The sequence below is a fragment of the Pygoscelis adeliae genome, unplaced genomic scaffold (genome assembly GCF_000699105.1).
Source record: "Pygoscelis adeliae isolate BGI_AS28 unplaced genomic scaffold, ASM69910v1 Scaffold206, whole genome shotgun sequence".
NCBI lineage: Eukaryota > Metazoa > Chordata > Aves > Sphenisciformes > Spheniscidae > Pygoscelis > Pygoscelis adeliae.
In genome coordinates this window covers 265,212-288,446 of record NW_008825052.1, presented here as the reverse complement: position 1 = coordinate 288,446, position 23,235 = coordinate 265,212, and the positions used below count along the sequence as shown (strand labels likewise).

At 45.9% G+C, this 23,235-nt stretch overlaps 1 protein-coding gene across 1 annotated transcript in view; it reads right to left on the bottom strand.

The window, feature by feature from the left end:
- Positions 1-372: 372 nt before the first annotated feature.
- Positions 373-23,235, bottom strand: part of FOXO3 (forkhead box O3) — a 31,571-nt gene continuing 8,708 nt past the window's right edge. The window contains exons 4-5 of the mRNA XM_009326421.1: positions 17,058-18,494; positions 373-4,556 (exon numbers count right to left, since the gene is read on the bottom strand). Of these exons, the coding sequence (XP_009324696.1) occupies positions 17,092-18,494 (1,403 nt within the window). The 3' untranslated portion in view covers positions 373-4,556; positions 17,058-17,091. The remainder of the gene's footprint in view (positions 4,557-17,057; positions 18,495-23,235) is intronic.

Here is a 23,235-nt window from a genome sequence, read left to right as displayed (position 1 = left end):
ATGTGCAGTTGGGCTGGTTGTCTTCCTGGACGGGTGAGCTGGGCTGCAGCTGGAGGGTGCCGTTGCCATCCCGGGGGACAAACATACCCCACCCCCAAAATCAAGTGAACTTTGTGATTTTTAGCAGCAGTAAATGATCCCATTGGGGGTTATCTGACCACCAAAACTACACTGGCTTGGCTGAAGGGTTGAAGTACAGAGGCCCACCTAAATACGCGCTTACAGACTCCAGCAGACGCAGCATCAGGTCCCCTCCCCAGCCCCAATCCCCCCACCAGCCGGTTTCACCCGCTGCTCAGAAGTCAGCCCTTTTCCAGGTCCTGTGTTTAGATGTCCGTCCACAACACAATGAAACAGAGCGAAGGCAAATGTGCAATGTAGAGATCCATTATGCTTTATTTACATGCGTCACCATCTCTTTTACAAACTAGATTACAATTTAAAATGGAATACACAAGGCAATATCTACTAACACCAAGTGGAGTAAGCACTGAGTCTCTACTTCGTTTGGAAAGGGGCAGGTTTTGCTCCAAAACAAACTTCCTTCCAATCTCCGTGTAGTAAGGTAGTATATTCCTCCAGGGCAGCATGTTTTTTCTTTTTTTTAATATAAAATCCTCAGTAAGACTGCAACATGAGAGTCTGCTTTCAAATGAAAGTACAAGATAGCCCAAATGAAAAGTATAAACTGTTCAGCTCTTCGGTATGTAAAGACGGCCATGCGCGATAAGGCTGTGGATTTAATATTCTTCAAATTTACATGGCTTGAAACAAAAACAGATAAAACAGTTTTACAGATACTGTATACATATTTTTTTCCAATCATGCAACTTTTTTTAAAAAAAAGTTAAACATGTGAAGCCAAATGTACAATCTATTTTTTCCAACCCATAGTAACGAAATGTATCTGGTCCCCCTTCGCATCTGTTGGCAATTCCTAAGGTATATCGTGTACTAGAAACACTTACAGGACACTGATTGCCAAGCAATGACATCATTTTAGAGAAATACATGACCTAAAAGGTAACTTTTTGAAGCGGTGGCACAAAAATTTCTGGAGTTAAGCAGTGGTCAACTATCCGATTATTCTCAAGAGAAAATTTTTTTACAAAATCATTAAATCAAGCCCCAAACCTGTGACTAGGAACTGCATAAATGTTGCCCTTTTAGACCTTTTGCTTAGACCAGGTGTTTAAATGATACCTATGTAATTGTTCTGGACCTTTACCTGTTTTACACGGTTTCAGAAGGAAAACTTCTAGGCATAAACACGTTCAAAGACTCAACGGCCAAATTTTCAAAAGGTAGGTTCCCAAAATTAGCCATTCAAGTCTGTGTTTTGACACCTAAATAAGTGGCCCTTTGAATTCAGCGAGATTTATTTAGCACTTCTGGAGAGGCGGGCATTTGCTGGGCACCTCAGCAGGCGTAGAGGGTGGTGACCTTCCCCCAGGCCTGGGGGGAGCTGGCACCTCTCCTTCCTTTGAGAAGCAACGAGGGCACGGCAGCTCGCCCCCCGCGACCATGCTGGGGGAGTCCCCGACGTTAGGTGCCTGACACCAGGCACTTCCGTTTGAAAATTTTGGCCCCAAAACTGAGCAACAGAAACCAAACCCAAGAGGTTGGCCACGTCCACCCCTCTTCAGCGAGTGCTGGGATGTTCTCCACAGCGGGGGCCCAAGGTGTCCCAGCCACGCCAATGGAAATGCTTTCCTTGACATTGCCGGGAGCCAGGTTAAGCCTTTCAGCCGCTAATGCTTCTATTTAAAAAAAAAAACAAACTTCTCTGCCATTGATGCGCTGTCTCTAAAGCAAGTGTTTTTTCTCCATTTTCTGAACAGAGTGGACCATAGTTTTCTCTCCCATTTCTGCCAGCGGGAGCTAGCTCTGTTGAACTCAAGGGGGTTAGGTGGCTGTAGCAGAGCCGAAGTTGCCCCCATTTGCCTTAAGCTAGCAGGCCTTCCCTTGCCTTTGCCAAGAACTGCATCCGTACCAAGAAAAAAAATAGAATTATGGATTTTGGTCACCTTGGCCATACCGTCAAGTCAGGCCTTACTGGTGCTGTCAGCGACCTGGTCGGTGGTCTTTGGGCAGACACCCCAGGTCTCACTGGAGGCTCACCTGTGCAGGGGCCAAATGCTACGCCCCAGCATGGGGAGCCACCAAGTGAGCTCTGCTGGCGGCCGAAACCACGGGGCAGGGAGACAAGCTCAGCCGCAGGGCGGCAGCTGCAGAGGAGCCTTGGGGAAAGGAGCACCAGAGGGAATTCCTTCAGCATACACTCGCATTTTGGGGGGTACCGGGAAGCTGAGAGCTAATCCTGCATGCTCAGAGGAGGCTGGTGGTAAAGCTCTCGACCAATTTTGGTAAAAGGTGCCTGCAACTGGACTCCGATAAGCAAAACAACCTCTAGCCCAGGTGACCACTGTGCCACACGAGCGTCCTGGGTAGCTGGCTGCTGACAGAGATGGGCAATGAGCATCACCTAACTCCAATATATGTAATAAACTAGTCCCCACGCTGACAAATAGACCACCTCGGTGTAAAAAGAAAAGAGAAGTTTTTAAGGCGAATGATAAACCCTTGGCTGCTTGGAAGAGTTGATATGCTACAGGGCTACGATAACCACAACTGCACAGACTCTACACAGTCATAACTGCGGGGAGAAACCAAGAAGTGCATCTTTACGAGAGAACAGCGTGGGGGCTACAATACAAAAACAAAACTTCCATCACACTAGGAGCTGTTGTTTCACCAATATCACCTCAGGGACCTGGAAAGTAAGGAGCGAGGAAGGGCCCACGAATGCTTTTGTGTGTGTGTGTGTGTGCACGCGCGCGCGCATGACTGCATGGGCAGTGGCAGTGGCGAGAGGGAGTCACTCCACATTGCATGGGACAAGGGTCGGTGGGAACTCATGCACTGAGACTTTGGGTTAAAATGCTAGTTTGTTTTCCTAACATCCATGCATAATGATCCATTTCTGTACATAATAAAATATATTTATATATTTATATGCATAATGCTTTTATGCAAAGAAAAAAAACTTCATATATCGCTTTGGAGAATTATGTATACACATGTCCTATTCAGAACCTCTTCATACCGAGTTCCTATGTACCATTGGTGTCTTCCCCTCTTTTTTTGTATCCCTCCCCCCCCCAAGATACTAATAAAAAGTAATCAAACTTTCCAGATTATAGAGAGGATCTATACAGCACGATACCTTTTATTCATTATTATTATTATTATTCATTTTACAAAAGAAACTCTTAGAAGCAAAATATATAAAACTGCCTTGTCTTTCAGTGTCATTTATCCTGTTACAATCTATGCTCATATGAAAAGCCATTTGTATGATACTGCCACCTTGCCATTCCCTTTCCTGCTTCTTCTGCCACAACGGATTATACACAATGAGAAGGAAAAAATAATCAAGGATATACCCAAAACAACAACAAAAAAAGGATCACTGATGCAGTAACACACCCTGTAACGACCTGTGCCTCAACTCCCGGTGTTGCCACTGCAAGTCACTTGCCGATGCCCAGCCTCTAGGCCTGGCTTTTCTGTGAAGTCGCGTATTTCGCTTAATTTTCGCTTTTTCAAACACATCTTTGGAGGTGGCTACGTTCAACTTGTTTGGCAGCTCAGCTTATAACTCCTTACCAGCTTGCTGCGGCAGTAGGGGCAGCCCCGCTAACATAAGGCAGGAGGGGAGCCTGCTCCGGCGGGCAGCAAACAGGCTCCTGCCTCGGTGCACGTGCGGGCAATGGCACCCGCTGTCAGTCAGTAGTCATGAGCCAAGAGGCAAACTCACCGGCTTCCCCTGTTTTGCAATCAACCCTGGTTTGACACTTATGGAAAACAAGGGTGCACTATTAAATTTAAGGAAAGAATAAGAAAGAAACAAACAAACCAACCCAACAAACAAACAGACCACACACATCACCTCTCTCTGGAATTCAGTCGGTTGATCGGTATAACAAATGCTGTATATTCAGAAAACCCTGACGTCTGAGCAGTGTTGGGTTATGATCATTTCCTCGCGTGTGTGCAGTACTTCAGATTCCCCAGGGAGAGAAAGCAAAAATGGTCAAAAATCTAAGGAAATCAAACTGGAGGTTGTAGGGGGGAGGGTGGGCAGACAGGGAAAACCTCCAAAAAGAAAAGCCAACTTAAAACATCCCATAAACCATTAATATATTGAAACACCACATACTCATTGACAAGCAACTATTGGAAAGGCTACACAGTGTGTTCTCAACAGGATGGTGCTGAACATTGTCTCCACAGCAGGTGCTTGGCCATCCCAGAAAAGGAAGATTTTGCATACTTCAGAATGAGTTCAATTCCCAAAAAAAGAGAAAAAAAAAAAAAGGAGAAAAAAAAAGGAGGATCTTCACTCCGGTAAGGGGCCTATTAACAGTCTGCTTTGTTAGGAAAATAATGCAGGGTTCACAAAGGTCGTAAGCTGTAAACAGTATCACTGTCCACTTGCTGACAGCAGATTTGGCAAAGGGTTCTCTCTCTACATCTCGTGTCAGTTTGAGGGCCTGGAGAGGAAGAAAAAAAAGAAGACAAGACAGTGAGACTGCTGCATGCAGGGAAAAAACACAACATACAAGGCAACCAAGCAAACCTCCAAACCAAACAACAGCTTGCACTGACAAGCAATTTTGATTTGTTTGCACCCAGAAGCTTCAAACTTATAGCAAGGAATAAGTTGCATCATGACCCTGCCTGAAAATGCTTCTCCCTTGCCAAGGTTTGAGTGTGCTGCTTTGCTGGCTTAGCTGCTCCCAAGCAGGAAAGAAAAAACCTTCTCTCCAAAGAAAAACAATGGCCAAGTCTGATTTACAGAAACCCAGTGCATCGTCTATTTGTTAAGCGTATTTCCAGGTGAAGCACGGAAGGATCCTCCAGCTTTTCTCCATTTTTCATGATCACCCTTTCTCAGCATCACCAAAAGGCTGGACAAATCTTCTGTTAGCATTTGACATCGACCACCACCCCTGAAGGACAGCTGAAGGAGGCTGCTCAAGAGAAGCAGTGAACAGCCACGAATTTCGGTTTGGACTTTAGAGTTCTCCATTTTCCTCCTTGTACGACACACCATCGTACAAGGTGGACAGGGTCCACCCAGCTTTAAAAACGGGGTGAGGGTCCAGCTTCTTCTGTAGCCATGAAACTTCTCTGCAGAGGGAAAGACACTGGAAAGACACCTTGGATGCAGCATGGAGACAACTACGAAGGGACATAGCAAGTAGGTAAAACACTGAAAACAGATGAAGATTTCAACCAAGGGGGCCAAGGGGCCAGGTTTTTAAAGGTACTCAGTAACTTAAAGATATAGGCAGGCACCAAGTAGGGTTTTGGAAAGTATGTACGTTTAAACATTCCCATGAAATCCTTTCACATCTTCAGAAAACCCACTTGGCAGCTATCCGCATAGCTGGGCATATAACTTCTGGCTCTGAAATGGCTTCGGAAACCAGGGCTTAGTCCCCCACACCACTTATAACCTGTTGAGGATTTTCCCTGAGATGAATGATTGGTGATTTTTTTATACAGTGCAAGAACAAGGGGACACAGAACAAGGGGACACTTGCTGAAACCAAAAAGTCATTTAAGTTGATTACAGGAATGTCTTTACTCTCAAAAGATCCTGGTATCAGGCACCCTCATGAAAAATGGTGGATTTAGGGGGACTGCGGGATTAATCCGGACCAGCATCTCCTGCAAGAGGGATCACTCAAAGGCTGCCACAAGACGAATCTCCATCACTGCCCCTCTCCTTTCTAAGGTGCCAGGCACTGATCCTATGATAACATTTTATTAAAATGACCTATTCTGACAATGCTAAATGATTGATGGAAATTTAATCATTTTGTCTCATGGTTATTAGAGCAACGGCGTGACAGCTGCTCCCTGCGCCATTAGGGGAGAACTTCATTCAGCACAGCTTAGGGAGCAGACAGATTGCGCGTTTCACCCAAACAAAATTTGGCTTTAGCCTTAATTATGTGGAGGGGTTTGGGGTAGACTGTTTTGTGAATAAAGGGATTTCCGACTGGATCAACATATCGATGTCTTCATTTTCAAAGGGCAAATTAACGCTAGCCATTTGTTAATGTGACTGCCTGGCAACAACTCCATTTGGTAAGTGTGTCCTGATGGCCGTAACAAGGTCAGGAGAAGATACCCAGACAGGCCTGGTAGCCCCCAGTAAAACCTGGCTAGTGGCTTGTATGCAGCTCAAACGAGTGCAGGCCCTTTTCTCTGCTTCTCCTTAAAGCCTTAGCACCAGGGGGGCTGGAAACAGGCGAGTTCCCAAAGCGCAACCTCATCTGAAGGCAAGGCTCAGGTCCCACGCACCGCAGCCCAGCAAGCCGGCTCGCTCTCATGCAGGCGCCAGCTACGCTGAGCGCGGGCTTAACTTCGGCATGTGTGAGAAGTCTTGCTGACTTTGAATGGAGCTATTAATTAAAAGTAAATGAGTACAGAAACTCCTGATGAAGTACCAGAGTAGTGTTTAACCTTTAAATTAAAAATGTATGTAAAATATTGTACTATGAAACAAAGTGACAAGAGAAAAAACTGGAGGACGGATGACGATGAGCATCATTTGTGGAAGTGGCACTGCCCGGTAATTTTTCCCGAGGACACCCGTCCTTCAGACAATGCCAACGTTTAGGAGACAGACACACAGCTGAGGTGAAATTTGCTCGTAGCAGAACCAAACCACGCTCCATTTTCACAGCTCTATTTACATGGACTTTGCAAATGGATTAAAAAATGAAAAGAAGTAGATCAAAGTCTTAACCCGCCTGCCTTCAAATTACCCCATTAAAGTCTGTAACAGACCCACACACTCTCACTTTCTGTCTCGCCACAAGAAGCCTCTGTTAACCCTGAGTTAGTGGCCTGCTGCTTCATAGCAATGAAAACTCTGTCAGGCAGGGAAGCAAGCACTCCAGTTACACCTCCATTTATCAGTGGTCTTCAACCACAACTCCCCAGTGTTCCTCTCTCCCTGCCCCCAGATATCTCCAGCTGTATCCTGAGCCACCACAAGGTTTTCTCCCATTCCCAACGGCCGTGGGAAAAGCTCGTCCTCCAGAGCGTCACCCTGAATTTGCAGAGGCAGATGGGGTTTCTCCTCTGGTGAGCCAGGATGCTGCTGTCCTCTAAGGGCAACACGCAGCTCTCCAGGTAAAGTACTCCAGTCCCCACTTTATCCTTTTTCCTGGCCTTTATTATTGGGTGCTGGTTTGAGGGATAAGAGCAGCAGAAGTATGAGCACAGGGGGTGATTAAAAAAAATACATAGAACAGAGGTCATGGATGGATACAAGAAAGGTGAAGTCTAGCAGGGCTAGTGGGTTAGAGCAGCGTTTGCTAACTTGCCACAGCAAAGGCATAGAGCCCCCTCTTTCGTGTGGCATGGTTTCTTGTTTCTTAGGCTGGGCGGAACTTCCAAAAAGGACACTACTGAAAACATCGTCTGCCTGCACTTCTTAAGCCACTCCCTGGAAAATTCAGTTCTCCCTTGAAAAGCTCCTCTGCCAAACCTGAAGCCCATTTTCAATCATCAGGGAGTGGAAAGGAAGCAGGAATTTTAGACTTTCTCCCAAAGTTTCTTAGACTTCCTTTTCTTAAAACTTTCTTCTGAAGAAAGCGAAGGCTTTCTTTTGGAGCCCAGTCTTCACAGCTGCATTGATACCTGGCCTCTGTCACACACACACGCACGCACGCACACACTGAAAGTAGAGGCAATTCCACTACGGCTGTTTTGATCCCCTGGGAACAGAAGGCTAGAACGAGAAACATCTGCTGGACATTAGAAGAATCCATAGTACCATATCAAGCTATAGCTTATGCAAGCATATATGCATGCGGTTGGTGAAAATAATGACTTTCAAACAAAAACAGGAAAAGCATTAAGTGAGGAGTGAGGATGAACTCCTGCTTTGTCACGTCCCACAGACATTTTGAACCCTAGATGCTAAATCTGTTTATCCTATCTGGTGGAAGAGTGTAAAACAAAAAGCAAGTATTTCTGTGTTTTCTAATTCTTCAGCTTGCAAGCAATTATGTGGGAGAGGAGATGCCCCTTTTGTCCGTCCTCTTCTCTGCCCTCCCATCCTCTACCTTGCTACTGACCGGTTACAAATGCTACCCTTGCTTTATTCTGTGGCCGAGCTGTTGGTTGCGATTTCCCTCCAGCAACAATCATTTCCTCGCCTCTGTCTCACGCCATTCCACCACTTAACCGGATGGCCGTCTCCCAAGCCCCACGCCAGCTCGTGCACCGTCAGAGCAGCTCTGAAGGATCATCTGCCACCTGTTGCTTTCTCCCTTTGATCCCAACGGTGCCAATTATGCAGCGCTGGAAATTTCTTCAGAATAGAAAGGTGACGCATCGATGCTCCCCAAAGCGAGGCACAGATAACGTGCACTGGTGGTAAGTTTATCAGTAAGCTAACATAACAATCAGCACATACAGTTTTCTGTTAAAAGAAAAGTTATGTGCTCCTTTACATAATTATGATATGAGAAACCGCACTATCAACACACAGCTCCTCTGTGTGGTGGCCTACCAAGGACCTTCTGATTTGGCTGGAAGGCTTGTTGAGTGGATCACATCTTGAAAAATATCACTACTTAGAGGTCTGTAAAACAAGTGTTTTCCCTGGGCACCACTCTGTAATGACTCCCCAGGGACAGGAAATCCCAGTAACTACTTTTACTGTCCAGAGACTGAGGATGCAAACGTTTTGAAGGACAACTGCATCCTTTAGTGATAGATGTACATTCAATCTAGTACCTCTGTCCCTTGATTTGTCATCGCCGCCAGCAGTACAGCTTCTACTCCAAAACGGGGGTAGGCTCAAAAAGCAAGGCTTGATTAGGCATGGGTACAAGTTAATATTCTGCCCGAGGTTTTCACAGCTCAAGACGGAAGAATACACAGTATTTGTTCAGAAACAAGTAAGGGAGATAACTGTTGTGGCCAATTCCTTCTATAAGGACAAAATTGCAGCATGAGAATTTTTTGTTCAAGCAGAATAAAAATTAGGAATCCCAATGCCATGGCAGGTATGCCACAGTGACACCCTACAGGCTTAGCGTACGCTGCCCTAGGATGGCACTGTGCCGAGAGACAACGCTGAGGTCAGGGTCCAAAGTCCAAGAGGAAAAAAGAGCTGGCAACAACGTATTTTCTTTCTAAGGCCTGAACTTTCAGGCCTGTTGCAACTTCACTTTTTCTCTTTAAATTCTACACATAAAACCAGATCTTTTCCAGCTCAGAATCAGGGGCAGAGGGTGAGGAGAAGGATGGAAAGAGGAAGAACGCCAGCACAGAACTAAGACTTATGGGAGCTAAAAAGTTGCTGTGCTGGTACTTGCACAGGCACGTAAAGCACAATAGTGTCTCTCTTCCTTCTGTTCCTGCTCTTCCACTCCAAGAAACATTGCAAACCATAGCCGACAACTAAGTATTTTGGAAGTAAATGTAACTAAAGATAGCAGATCATTCTCTCACCCTGTATCAGCTCCCTGGGACAAAAGGCTTGCCCAGAACTGTAGTGAGGTGCCACGACTATTGATACATGTGTTATTCTGATATCCCAGCTGTCTACAGAATCATAGAAAAGTCCAGGCTGGAAGGGACTCAGCATTATCGGGTCCAACCTTCTGTTGCAGGCAGGGCCTTAGGTTAGGTTATTCAGGGCCCTGGCAAGCCAAGTCTAGATATTCTAATTTCCAGCAAGGGAGAGTCCACCACTCCTCCAGGCAGTTCACTTTACCCTCAAAGGCAGGTAAGGTCCCTTCCACCCATTTTACAGATGAAAAGGAGACACCCAGAGAGAAATTGGCCCACCCATGCTCACACACTTAAAAGTAGATCAGGTTTTCCTAATGTATCAGGACCTGATGCTGAACAACCAAATTCACAGGAAATTCTGCGCTTGCTTGCAAGAGGAGCAGGCGCATGCAGACTCCACTACGTATGTCACTGTGTTGGTGCCCATACAAGAAGACCATATGCTGCCACACTTGTTTTTACACCTACAGACATGTCAGTGTGCAGTTATGCCGGCTTTCCAGCACAAGTACTGCCGATACCCAATTGCTGTTGAGAACCATCACATCTGGCTGGGTTCAATCCTCTGCCCTGGCCAACAGAGAAGAGTTTAGATACAGGACACCATCTCTCTAGAAGGTCTCCAGGCTTCTTGACAATCTTACGGTATATTTTATCCCCTGCCTTTTGTTCGGGGGGCCTGAGGAGTGGGGTGGAAATCCTGCCAGTTATGGGTGACACTGGCACTGATTGACAGACATCAGCCTGGGTGTTCAACACAGCACCTTTTAGGCAGGATGCTGCTGGACTAGAGGAAGAAGGCCAAAAATGCTTGAAAAATACATCTTCTGTTAGGGGTAAAGGACATCAGCTGGAATAACGGTGCTTTCTTTAGGCACTCGGGAGCACTGGGAAGGAGACCTCTACTGTGGACCAGAAAAGGATGGATAACTGCTGCACCTGTGCAAGACCAGAGAAGGATTTTGCTTGCACTTGTGAACCTGAAGAATAAGAGCCGCTTTCTAGAGTAAAAGGTACCTGCATGGCTGGAAACATCCTGAATTATGGGTTCATAGTGCTATGGAAATGTGCTATGTACTCTTTATTCTGAATATCCTTATAGGGAGGTGTTTTTTTCTCTGCCAGGTACCAAGCCTATTTTAAAAACATCCTCCCTGCTATGGAGTCTTCTCATTTTCCTCTGCAGTAACTTGAAAATGACAGGCCAATAATGCTCACATAGGTCACACAAAAGGATTTCCACCATGTTGATATAAGGCAGGACATCCTCTATCATGACTTAAAAGTGGTAGAAAAGGCGAGAGAGGGAAGGTCCTTCCTCAAAACCAGATTTGTATGAAATAAATTACCCATGAAAGCCAGGAGAAGCAGTTTGCAAAAGCAGGCAGTGCAAGGGAAAAACAACGGGCAAGATACTCGGCTCAGCTGTAAACATGCATAAACGCAAGCCATTCTCCACGGCATCATCTGGGAAAAGCGGCTTTCTTCCTGGAGTAACCGCAGACAACCACTGGCTACACAGCAGCCTCCGCTAGCTGAGCCACGTCTCCGTCCCATTACCGCTCAGCAGATGTCCGCTCCATCAGACTCCAACAACTGCCACCCTGTGCGGTAATCTGAGTGGAAAAGCTGATTAAATAGCCCTCGTAGACTGGACCAGAGCGGAGCGTTACCACCACCCAGCCGCAGGTACCTGATTTAATGGGGTCAGTGTCCCCATGCACCGTGTGGGACTTGATCAGGGGCAGCGCTGATGGGAGCATCCTGCTGGAGACTCTCCAGCAGTGGCACGGGGAGCCCGGGGGGCTGTTGTGTGAGCATCCTTCCTTCACCCTCCCTCCCCAGGCCAGGAGAGAGAGAGAGAAAGGCCGGCTATTTACGTAAGATACTGTGCACTCCTGCTGGCCTGCGCTATACCTGTGCTCTTTGGCTGTCATCAACACAAGACTTAAACCTCTCCGGCTGTCAGTTCATCACCTTGGCTGAGTGCTGAATTGCTATGAAAAAAGATTTCGACCTTTCCTCAGCTGCATGACGCTATGTTTCTAAAAAGGATCTCTCATTACGCACTTCTTCAAGAAAATATGTTTTTAGGGGAGCTATTTAAAAGTCTGGCTCAGAAGAAGGAAAGAAAAAAGAAAAACCACCTGTAACCACCCCAGCTAGCAGGCAACAGTATGTCTGGGGACCAACACTGATCTGCAGCTCTAAACAATCATTACCGCTCATTCACATGAAAAAGACAATTTGTGAAGACTCATTCTGTAATAAAACCTGTGTGCTGCCAATCCAGGGAGGAAAGCACTGGGGAGACCAGTTGATGCGGGCTGTTCTAAAAATATCAGTTTGTGCTGTCATCTGGTGAGAGTATGTCATCCTGTAATCTTGGCATCTGCAGGGACAGCAAGTTTCTGCCTAATTATTGCTGCTGAATCACATGACAAAGCATGAGGTACAAAAAATATATCTATATAAAACAACAACAGAAGAACACCCAAACCACAGGATCAGACCACTGTCCTGGCTTCAGCTCGCAACACAAGCCTGCAGAGGCAATCCTATTTTTTTCAAATCTTTTTCCTCGGTTAATAAAACCCCAAAACATAAACCCAGATTAAAAAAACACCAAAACCAAAAAGACCTACTCACAGAAGGAGTGAGCGATTCATCATGTTTGTGTGTCAGCTCATGCTGCCTTCATGCAGCAAAAGCCACAGCATCCCTGCAAGCGTAGGACTGGCCCCTGAGTACAAGGGGCTTCGAGGGGCACTGTGGCCAGAGGGACTGCACGGGGGGCAGCCCCAGTGGGGTTTGCCCAGCTTTCCCCTCTCCTCCTCCCCAGTGGCTATGAGCGCCGAGTTTGCTCCTGTGCTGCTGGTGTGTGCCCAGAGAGTGAGGACCAGTTAATGGGAACCCTGTTCTCAGCGAAATAAGTTTTCTACATAGATATTTTTGTTCAAAGACTAAACTTGGCACACATGATGTTCAGCTAGTCACAAAACCACCTTTCAAAACTTGGGCTGGCTGAAACAACACTTAAATGTTAGAAGCGCGCCACCGCCTTAACCGCTGACCTGTTAGAAATGGAGCAGAAGAATTTGCTGCTCCTGAATTTCCTTTAGATTTTTTAAAGGCAGCCAGGCCCATCTTGGCTCCATGTAAGAAACCTGCCAGCCCTACCGCTAAGACCTCATTTTTGAAAATAAGAGAGCCAGAAGCGCAGCTATGGTCCTGAGGCTGTCAGCATCCTCAGGCGTGAGGTCCACCAATTCTGTTTTCCATATTTCAGTTTTAATGAGCAGAAAACAAGCTTTCTGGTAAAGAATAAAAATCATCTTCCTCGTGGCATATTGTCCAGGGGTCTCTGATTCGAAACTCCATGCAAATGGAGATCTTTTCACTATCAACTACAACTTTTAAGATGGTGTTGTAGTGAATAGTAAGTCATCCTCAGACCTGTGCATTTGTCTTTGGTATTTCAGCCAGAAATAGGTTGAATGCCAATTAACAAATCGGCAAGTAGTCCAAACTGATATGGACTAATGAAATACCAACAGGCATTTCATTACGCTTCCTAGGATTTTGCTTTGTCAGAGATTTTAATCATGAAATTATGCGAACGTTACATGATGTTACTATTAGTAGCTTGTGCACTCTACTGCTACAGTAAGATGATGTGGGACCTAGATGATCCTAGGGCAAAATGAGTGACTTTAACTGACCTGTGAAGTATTTTGCTTGTAATTTTCTAATAAGTCAACATGATTCCAGCACAGCTCTGTTAGAGCCCAGAGGCATCCCGCTAAACGGCACATTGAAATCTCTCAGAAGATGCAGCTAGATGAGTTTTTCAGACAGTGAAACCAGCTCAAGAAGTTCCTGCCCTGCTCATGCTGAGCTGTCCTCCACCCCCTGCCCAAGCCCTGCCAGCATCGCTGCCTGCGTGGCGCCGTTGTAAACTGCATCACTGAAACAATCGAGGTAAAAACAACTTCTTGGATGGGTTTTGATGCTGGAGGAAATGTTTGTCCCAAGCAGTAGTTGATCACCGGCTCCTGACCTTCCAGGCAGCAGTAAATGTCCCGAATAGTCTCCCCTGCCGGTCTGTTTGGGACTACTCTTCGGTGAATGCCAAGTCCCTTGGGACTCTCCAGCTGAGAAGGACCGCAGAGCAAAGTGCAGAGTTGTGGGAACCCCAGGCTGAGAGAGGACCCATTAATTTCAAATAAAAGGTATTCTAGAGACAGGCAAGGGAATAGTGACAACTTTATTTATTGATAAACAAGCTGAAAAAACAAGGTGATGAGTATCTGAGTGGGCGGAGGGCATATCCAGTGCTCTTGGGAAGCAGGCAGAGAGAGAGAAACAGAGGCCCCAGCCAGCTTAAGAAGGGAAAATTATGGCTGAGTGAATAAAGCAAGAAAAAAGCATATTGATTTTCTCCTTTCTTTCTTGTAAGAGAAAAAAACCCAAAACAAACCCAAATTCATTTATATGCCTTAATTACGGCCCTCTGAAAGGCGGGGCATGGCCAGCCTCAGGGGCACAGAGCCAGCGTGGTGGGACCAGGCAAGGCTGTCTCCAGGGACTGTGCACAGGCTTATGTGCAGCAAATGCTCATGGCCACCAAACCCGCAATGGTGGCGTCTCCTGCACAGGTTTTTTCACTTCCCCTATGAAGAAACTGTAGTTGATTTTCTTCCAAAGTAAACCCCCCTCTATACCTAGAGTATGTATAAACTAAATACCTACGTATTTGGCTTCTTTCTTTTCTTCACGAAAACTGACTCCAGCGTTTCTCTTATTTTTCATAGAAAACACAGCACTCGCTATTCCCAGGTATGCCAATAACCCATTGTAACTGCTTCTGCCTGCCGGCAAAATGCACCTGGCCGCCCTTGTGAAACAGATTTAGCGTGAGCAAGCGCCAGGCTGCTCTGCCGAAAGCGTTCCCCAGTCTTCAAGCCTGTAAAGATTCATTATTGGGATCAGGAACACTGCAGAGAGAAGATTTTAATTCAGGGGTCCCTATTGCTACAGCGAAGTGGAGAAGTAACCAAGAAAGCAATTCAGAATGATCGCATCCAATGTCACGCGAGGCGCCCCTATCAAAATATGAGATGCTCATAGGGAGGCAAACTCAAACAGCGCTGCTTAACAGATGAGGAAGGGTGCATGATGAACCAGCTCAGCAGAAATCATCTGCGCTTGCGAGTAATCCGCTGAGGAGAGCTGTCTCGTTAATAAATCTGTCCTCTGCAATGAGACTCCGCTCACACAGATGTGTCAGTTCCTTTATTCAGAGGGAGCAGCCTGAAAAGATCACGGCGGCTACGCTTTCCGTGACTGGCACAGGCCGGGGTGAAGAGGCAGCGGTGAGCATCGGTGAGGAGGTGGCGTAGTGTGCTTCCTCCATGCTGCCTAGGCAGGTCTCCCTGCAGGCATCTTCTACCTATACACAGCAAACGAAGATACGAAAGCAGGAGGCTGCCCTATTTGCCTGTGTCAAGCAAAGCTGTCAGTAGCATCTGTTTTTTAGGCCCCATTTGGCAGATTGTACTGTTGGATGTTTCACAGCAATAAAGTTCCTATGGCCTTTTTTTTTTCACCTCATGCAAAAAGGGTTTCTAGATCCAAACAGCTCATGCAGCTGGAGGAAGAGAAAACTGACCAGCAAGCGTGACCTTCTGCAAGTTTTTGCTTCCTGGTTCACGAGTCAATTCGTTTTTTTTCCCCCTTTCCTTTCTTAAAGTATCCAGCACTGGAACTGAAGGAAAACCAGTATTCAGCTGTGGCACTGGCCTTGCCAAGCTGCCATCCCGTGCAGGGTCAGCGGGACATGGCGTCCCCTAGAGCCCACCTCCACAAGCCCGTCTCCTGGCCACGTACTGCAGCGCTCTCGCTTTGAGTGAAAAGATGTGAAAGAACCAGAGGAAATCCTCCCACTGACAGAGAAAGGACTGTGCAAACCAACCACTCCACCGGAGCGAGGCAGCTTTGCAGAACGACTGAAAGGAAGACTCCTGTGCAGTCTTGTTCTCCCTCACAGACAGCAGACCACAGCACACATCTCCTGTGGTACTCCATACACCCAGGAAGACATTCAGGAGGTTCACCACTGCTGCTCACCTCCTGCAAAGCTTCCCCTTGAACATCTAACTGTGAAACAGAGAATGAAAACTCTAAATTAAAGATGAAAGGGGCAAATTATGCACTGTAAAGTCAAACGACACTGACTCCTTCTTTCCATCCTTCATCCAGAAAATAACAGTTGGAAGTAAGCTGCAAACTGAATGAATGCCTCGTTTAACTTCACCACTGGGATACTCTACATACTATTCTGAAGTTAATAGAACACTTTCAATAATTTATAGCTAACCTTTTATCCTACTATATTTTGAAATCTACTCCCTTATACTAATAAATAAACAAAGGAGAAAGGGCACTTTGTGTGGCACCTACCCTATGAGTCAGTGAATATGTACGTGTGAGCAGGCAGACGTATGGGCAGGAGCCTGCAGAATCATAAAAGGATGACAGAAACAATGCTTACAAGTTCAAATGCCCCCAGCTGTGGAAAAGAAGCAATGGAAAAAACCACATCAATCTGGAAAAAATTAATCTGAAGAGACTAACATTTGAAAAGCACCTATGTCAGAATTCAAACCTACAGATATTCTCTTGGTGGGGTCCAAAAGAAAATCATACCCACCTCAGTCCTGCGGGGGGGGACCAACAATTTTTGCATATTTAAAACATTAAACCCAGTACCCTCCTGGGACCAGGATCCTACCTTTGCTATTGCAATATATAATTCCTCCATTTGCTACTTTTTTTTTTGCCAAGAAATACAATTTAAAAAAAAAAACAAACAACTTCTCTAGTGTTGCTGTACCGCAGCAGCAACACAACTCTAATTCAGTCCAGATCTGTCCCACGCACCCAATCCTCAGTGCGTGCACTGATCTTGCAAAGACACTCGCTCTTACTCCTCCCCTGCAGTACTATTGCTCCACTGACTGCAAAGCCCCTTGTCCCGTCCCTATGTCACACAGCTTGGCTACGTGCGGCATGGGCTGCAGAGAACAATCCATCTGTTGCAGCTTCAAAGAAGACAAGTTGGAGCTCTGTGATTCCTGAAACCCACAAATATTCCACCTTGCTTTGCCTGATTTGTCATTAACATTTCTCATGCCTAAATTAAGAAGGACGCATAGCATCAGATGCGTGCTGACAGTGTTGCAGCCCAACAGCTTTTATAGCTTAGCCTCGTTTCCCTCCACACCTCCAAATGTTTCTTGGTTGCGCCTGCTGCATACCAACACATAGCAAGCCATCAACAAGCCAAACTAATATTATTAGTGTGCACTAACTATTAAGTGTTTGGTGCAAACTCCAATAAAACTAAGGAACCAAGTATTTTACCACATCTACAGGGCACTGACCTGTTTGCCCATTTTCCCTGTTCTCAAAGATCCTTCAGCCTGGTACCCAACTCTGTGATGAAGCCTGTTTAGCACCAGTGAAGTTCCCCACATTCAGACTGACAACGTTCTGAGCTGAGATGAGGGAATCAAAGTTAAAATCCAGCCCATCTGCATCCATGAGTTCACTGCGGATAATGGACTCCATGTCACACTCCAAGCTCCCATTGAAAATATCCAGGTCCAAGTCACTTGGGAATTTCTCGTGTCCCATGACCGGGAGGTTCACGCTAGAAGAGTACAAAGAGGAGCCTGAGAGCGGGTCAGAAAGTGTTTGCATAGACTGATTGACAGGTGACTGCTGATGTTTGGTGGATCCCAAGCTGTTCGAGTCACTCAAGCCTATGTTACTGATGGAATTGGACAAGGCACGGCTGCCACTGAGAGAGGAGTTGTGGGACTGGTGCTGGTGATGAGGCAGGCTCTGATTGACCAGACCGCCCTGGCTGGACTGCGCGGCAAACGACATCATGGGGTCGTTGCGGAGCATTATATTCCTGCGGGAATTCTGGGCGGACACAGCTGTGCTGGCTTGTGACATGAGTGGGTCAGACTGTGTCATCATGACATCGCTGTGACTAAGTGCATCAGAGGCAAGGAGATCCTGCAGCGTCTGGTTGTTGTAATGAGAAATGGAAGAGAAGGTGGCCTGCTTGTTCTCCTGAATGGTCTGCATGGGTGACTGGCGGAGGGAATTCAGGGATGACGGCCCAAACACGGCGTTGTTGAAACTACTTGATGGGGAACCCAGCCCTGAACCTTTGGAACCATACGGAAAACTGGAGCTTCTCTGCATTATCCCTCCTGTGGGCGACTGCTGGGAGGGAGGGAGTGTTATATTGTCCAAGAGATCATCCATGAGGTTATCTGTCAGTCCATCGTTCAAATTCATTGTCCCAGCCATATCAGTCAACCTAGGCAACTCCACAGTACACGGTTTGTTTACCGATGGGGACAAGCTCGATGGACTACTGTATAGCATGGGAGAAAGTGGAGCGTCGTCATCTTGAACATCATCTAGTTCCGTGCTTGCCAAAATGGGTGACAAGCGGCCACTGATCGTACTGGCGTTTGAATTTGTACGGGAGCGAAAATCTGTCCATGCATCCAGCTCATCGCTGCTGCGGGAGGTGGGACTCCCTGGCCACTTGGAGAGCTGAGAAGGGCTGTCCTCGCTCGTCTCCTGGGCGGTCTGCAGGGCTGCCTTTTTCTTAGCCGCCCGCCCTCTGCTCTTCGTGTACTTGTTGCTGTTGTCCATCGACACAGCACGTCTCCGGGGCGCCTTGCCGCCTTTTCCACCATCTGGATTGATCATCCACCAAGAGCTTTTCCCGGTGCCTTCATTCTGCACCCTGACGAATCGGCTGTGGAGTGACAAGTTGTGCCGGATCGAATTCTGCAGGAAAAGAACAAAACAAAACGTCAAGACTAGCACCCCTCTTCTTTTGCTACCCGATTCTCAATCACAAAACCAACATCACACGAAAACATCAACATGAATAAAAGCATTGGGCCCTCCTGGACGTCAACACAGGTTTCTTGGGGGGTGGATATGGGACGGCTGGAGCGTGACTGCAGCGTGGCAGCATGCTGCTGCAAAGCAAGCCCCCATGCTTGCACTAGCTGTGCATTCCTGGTACCCACCCCCAGAAGCTGCATCCTAAGGAAAGGAGTGTGACGCACATCCATTCCCGCTAGCAAGGAGCTAGACCTTTCTCCCTTCCTTTTGACTCAGGACAAACCTCTATACTATCAGCAATCTTGCCATCGGTTCCTTGAAATAAAAACTGCAAAGACACTACAAAAATCTGACTGGAGGGGTAGTCACACTCATCACAGCCTCTGCAAACGTCTTTTTAATTCTCCATGGGCATGTGTGTTGTGCATTTGTTATAATAATTCTTGAGAAAACTCCAAGTGCTGTTGCTCCTCTCCCACAGGCACTCTGTGCATGACTAAGCTGTACTTTCTCTCTTGATTAGAGGCACCAGAATTACGCCCGTACCGCAGTAGCCGGCCAGCTGTCCCCTCGCTATAGTATCCTCACAGTCTTCAAAACATGATGTGCCACAGTACACGACGATATCCCTGTCCCTGTAAGCTGCTAGATGCAGAGTTGTATAAAGTTGCTGTACACAGCTGGATATCCCGTGCTGTACAGGATGCTATGAAATACAGTACTTTCAGGGGAGCCCGTGCACACTCTGCTCTTGCATATTACCCACTTGCACTAGTCAGCAACATCTGCCGTCCAAAACCCACATTGGCTCAAACCGGTGATAATCACCCCAGAACGAGAAAGAGGCAGAGAAAACCAGCCCACAGCAGCCCTAGTGAAATGACTCCAGATTTAAACCAAAATAACCGAGATGAAAATCCCGCTCCACTCATCCTGCTGATCTTGGGCTTAAAATATGGCTCAAAGAAAGGACAAGCAAGTAGTATTTGTTAGTGAGAGTACTTCCAGGTTGCTTTGTTGTTTTTTTTTCCCACGTGCAAGTCAAAAGATTTTTGGAGCTATACTATATTCCTTTGACAAAACAGTTGTGCTATTCCTCCAGGTTAAAGATGATTAAGTTTAAAAAGTTGCACAAGTTCTTTTTTCTTAAATTTTGGCAATTACCAGGTATAGCTATAAAGAGGATAAAATCACATTTGTTCTGCCAGCATGCTTTAAGAACACAAAGTCAACAGGATCATAGCATAATCAAACCATCCAGGATAAGTGTCCTTCATTTACAAAGCACTAAAGAAATTCCAGATTTAAATGGGCAAAGAATGAACCAATCAACAAATCATTCACAAGCATCTCGATATTTGCATCCTTAGGATAAATGGATGTTTGACATAAATGAACTGGAGACACATTTGGTGTACAAAGAAATACAGCCCAGCTTTTTTTAAACAACACTTTTCAATATAAAATGCCTTTTTTTTCCCCTGTTAAGTGTTGTGGTTTTTGTCAGATTGTGAAATGGAAAACATGCCTGAAGTTCTTCTCGCACACAGACAGCAGACGCGGTTGTGATTATCACTTAATGAAAAGAGAAATCATACGGACCACGGTTCAAAATAGCAACTGTTATGTTTTAAACAATTTGCACAAAACAGCAGACCAGATTTCGCAGACATACTCAAGAGAAGTTTGGGTCAGTGCCTCAGCTGTAAACTTGTCCATTTCTAAGGGACTATCATGCCATCAAAATATGGTGGATTGAGTTGCAGCATAACAGTTCTTCAGTCTAAGGAAGGAAAGAGCTTTTTATTCTTTAACTGATGACATTTTAACTATATTTTGAGTCTGGCAACAGCCTGTTTCTAACTTCTAATAACTAGACGCCACTGCTTTCTTCCTCAGGTTTCTCCCAACTCGCTGGAGAATTGCTGGTTTTTTTGAAAAAGAACCTTTTTTGATATTCCAGCTTGTACTGCATCAATGCAGGTAGCTCTCACATTCATCCCCTGTGACTTTCATGGACAACCACTTGTGAGAACACCTGCATGGGGATCTCTTCTCGCAAAGAGCCAGCGGCAGGATGAGGACAACCAGAGCTAGACCACCACACCAAGCCAGGCTGCAAGAGCCATAGAAACCATGCTGTTCCCCACCTAAAAATGCTGGGTATAAGAATACACAGCACCATGACTCTTGCTAATGAAAAAAAATATTAGAAAGCGCAGAAAAGAAACACCCGAGGTGGCATATGCAGCGTGCCACATAGCTTCAGGTATAAAAACACTCCAGTTTTCAACCTATGGTATTCTCATAAAATGCCTTATTTCTGCTGCTGGTAGCCGTAGTATGAAACTATCTGGCCTAAAACCATGAAAAATCCTAAATAGTAAAATTGTGAGACTGAGGCACCTTTCAGGATGAGGGCTCCTGCATGTGTGGATATGTGTGTGCACATGTGTAATTTTCTTATTATCTCTTTTTGCTCAGTGTTGGTATTACACAAATAATAAAAGAATGTAATAATACTTTTGCATTGGAAATTGGTGGTTATAAAAAATCCAAGCAGTTTGTTTTCCTTTACATTATGCAATATGCCACTTACACTCTGGCTTCTGTTCTTCTTTACTTTTCTTCTGTAGGAAGACTGTTTTCTTAAGCATAATTATGGGCCAATTTATTTTTGTGTACCCCATCTCCACCCTCTGTTCAAACACCGCCTTAAAACCCACTTCTTTCATGTAACCTCCCCCCGCTAACCTCTTCAGCAACAGTATCTCTGAGTTTCTTGGTTTCTCCTTGTGTTGGATGCTCTGCCAAATCAAATTAGGACTGGATCCTGTTATCCTTTCACGTGCAAGTTTTGCTACAGAAGTTACCGAGATTGACAACTCACATCAGTAAAGGCTGTTGCGCTGTGCTACCAGGCTGCACTCTGGATGGAAATAACTGTATTTTCCACCTGGTTTCTGAGCTGTCAAAGAATGTTCCCAACTGCTTAAAATATAGGAAAATATCGTGGGACGATCTTTGCTCACAACCACGTGCATTAGTAATATATGACCATGTGACAAACCGCAAAGGAGGTGGGGAAGCAAAGAGAAGAGTTTATCATTTGAACCCACTGCTGATCAAATTAATGGGGATTTGTCTTTGACTTATGTGGGAGATGGATTAGGCCATGATGATGGAAACATAACACATTTTTCCATGCTGAAATGCAATGAGAAACTTTAAAAGATCTATAAAGGAACTTCCAGCAATCTGTCCTGGAGACCATACGTAGATGGGACAGATGCTAGCCAGGCTGCAGACACCTTGGAAAAAGCTCAGATACCACCGACGGGTACAACATACTGAGTGTACAAAAGCAGAGTAGAAAAGAAATACGATGAGCTCCTCCCTTTATTAGTGTTACTATTTATACCAGACTTGAAGAACGCTGTGCACTCTGCTAAGAGCCAGAAGACTGAGGTTCCTGCAGATAAGATCAAGAGCATCCCGTATGGCATTGAGCCCAGCCCAGCCAGGTCCCGGTCCCCCAGGGAAGTGGTCCTGCAGGGAAGAATGACCAGTCCTGGAGATGAGGAAGACCCAGGGCAGGGGAACACGTGAGGCACGTCAGATTTGGTGTGAGCAGAGGGTGGTACAGTGCCACAGGCAAGCAGCGCTGCTACCCTACCTTGGCTTAGGCTGACGGCATCAGGAGAAGGGGTGCAGCTGGGTGCCTGCTAGTAGCCAGGGCAGCAACACGTGGGGTGACAGCGCTTTCCCCAAACTTGGGGCCACGCTCTCAGCTTTTATAAATGTTGATCCACTGCACCGCATTTTGTTCAGTTAATACTCCTCAAGGGAACCAGCCACATTTAGCTCGCAAAAAAAAAGAGAAATCAGCTACCATGTCCTAATTACACATGTCTCTCTTGGTATTTTGATAAGACTGCAAACGGGTAAGCTCCTAGAGAGGACACTCAAACACTTCCAAAGTGCTGTATACCTGATTTGATACGAACAACTGAATGAGTCTCCCAGAAAGGCTGGACTGCGCGTGATTTCAACACTCCGTCCTGGTCAGGCAACAGCCGCAAATGCTCGAGCCTTTAAACAGAAAAAATTCCCCCTCCCTGTGCCTGTTTCGGCCTCTTCCAACCCGTGTTTACCTTATGGAGCCCGTCCATTAACTCAGACACCAGCTGCAAGTGCTCCCACTGCAGTACAGAGACTTTTTTGTCTGGAAGCAACATGTGGTATCAATTTATCATCCTCAACAACGCAACAAGGAATCCACTCACTTTAAAAATAAAGAGAGAGTTGTGTAGCTTAACTCTTAAAAGCCCCCGCTTTAAAAAAAAAAAAAAAAAGCCTAAAGATTAGCAAGATGAGGTGCAGCTGGTGGCTGCCGCGTCCAAGTTACACACTGGTCTGTTTTTATTTCAGTGTTTTGTAGTGAGTGGCTAATTCGTTACTTCAGATACAGGCTCCTAAACTGTAAAGTTATGGCTACAAATCAAAAGCAGTTGTTTATTTTAACAACTGGGATACTAGGACATGATGGGAGAAAAACAAACGCTATCTGCAGACCCATAAATGCTGCTAATGCTCACTTGGGAGAATTATACTTTATTTTATACTTTATTAACATATTTGATGTTCAAATTTCACCGTATGAAGTTGTCTGGTAGCCCC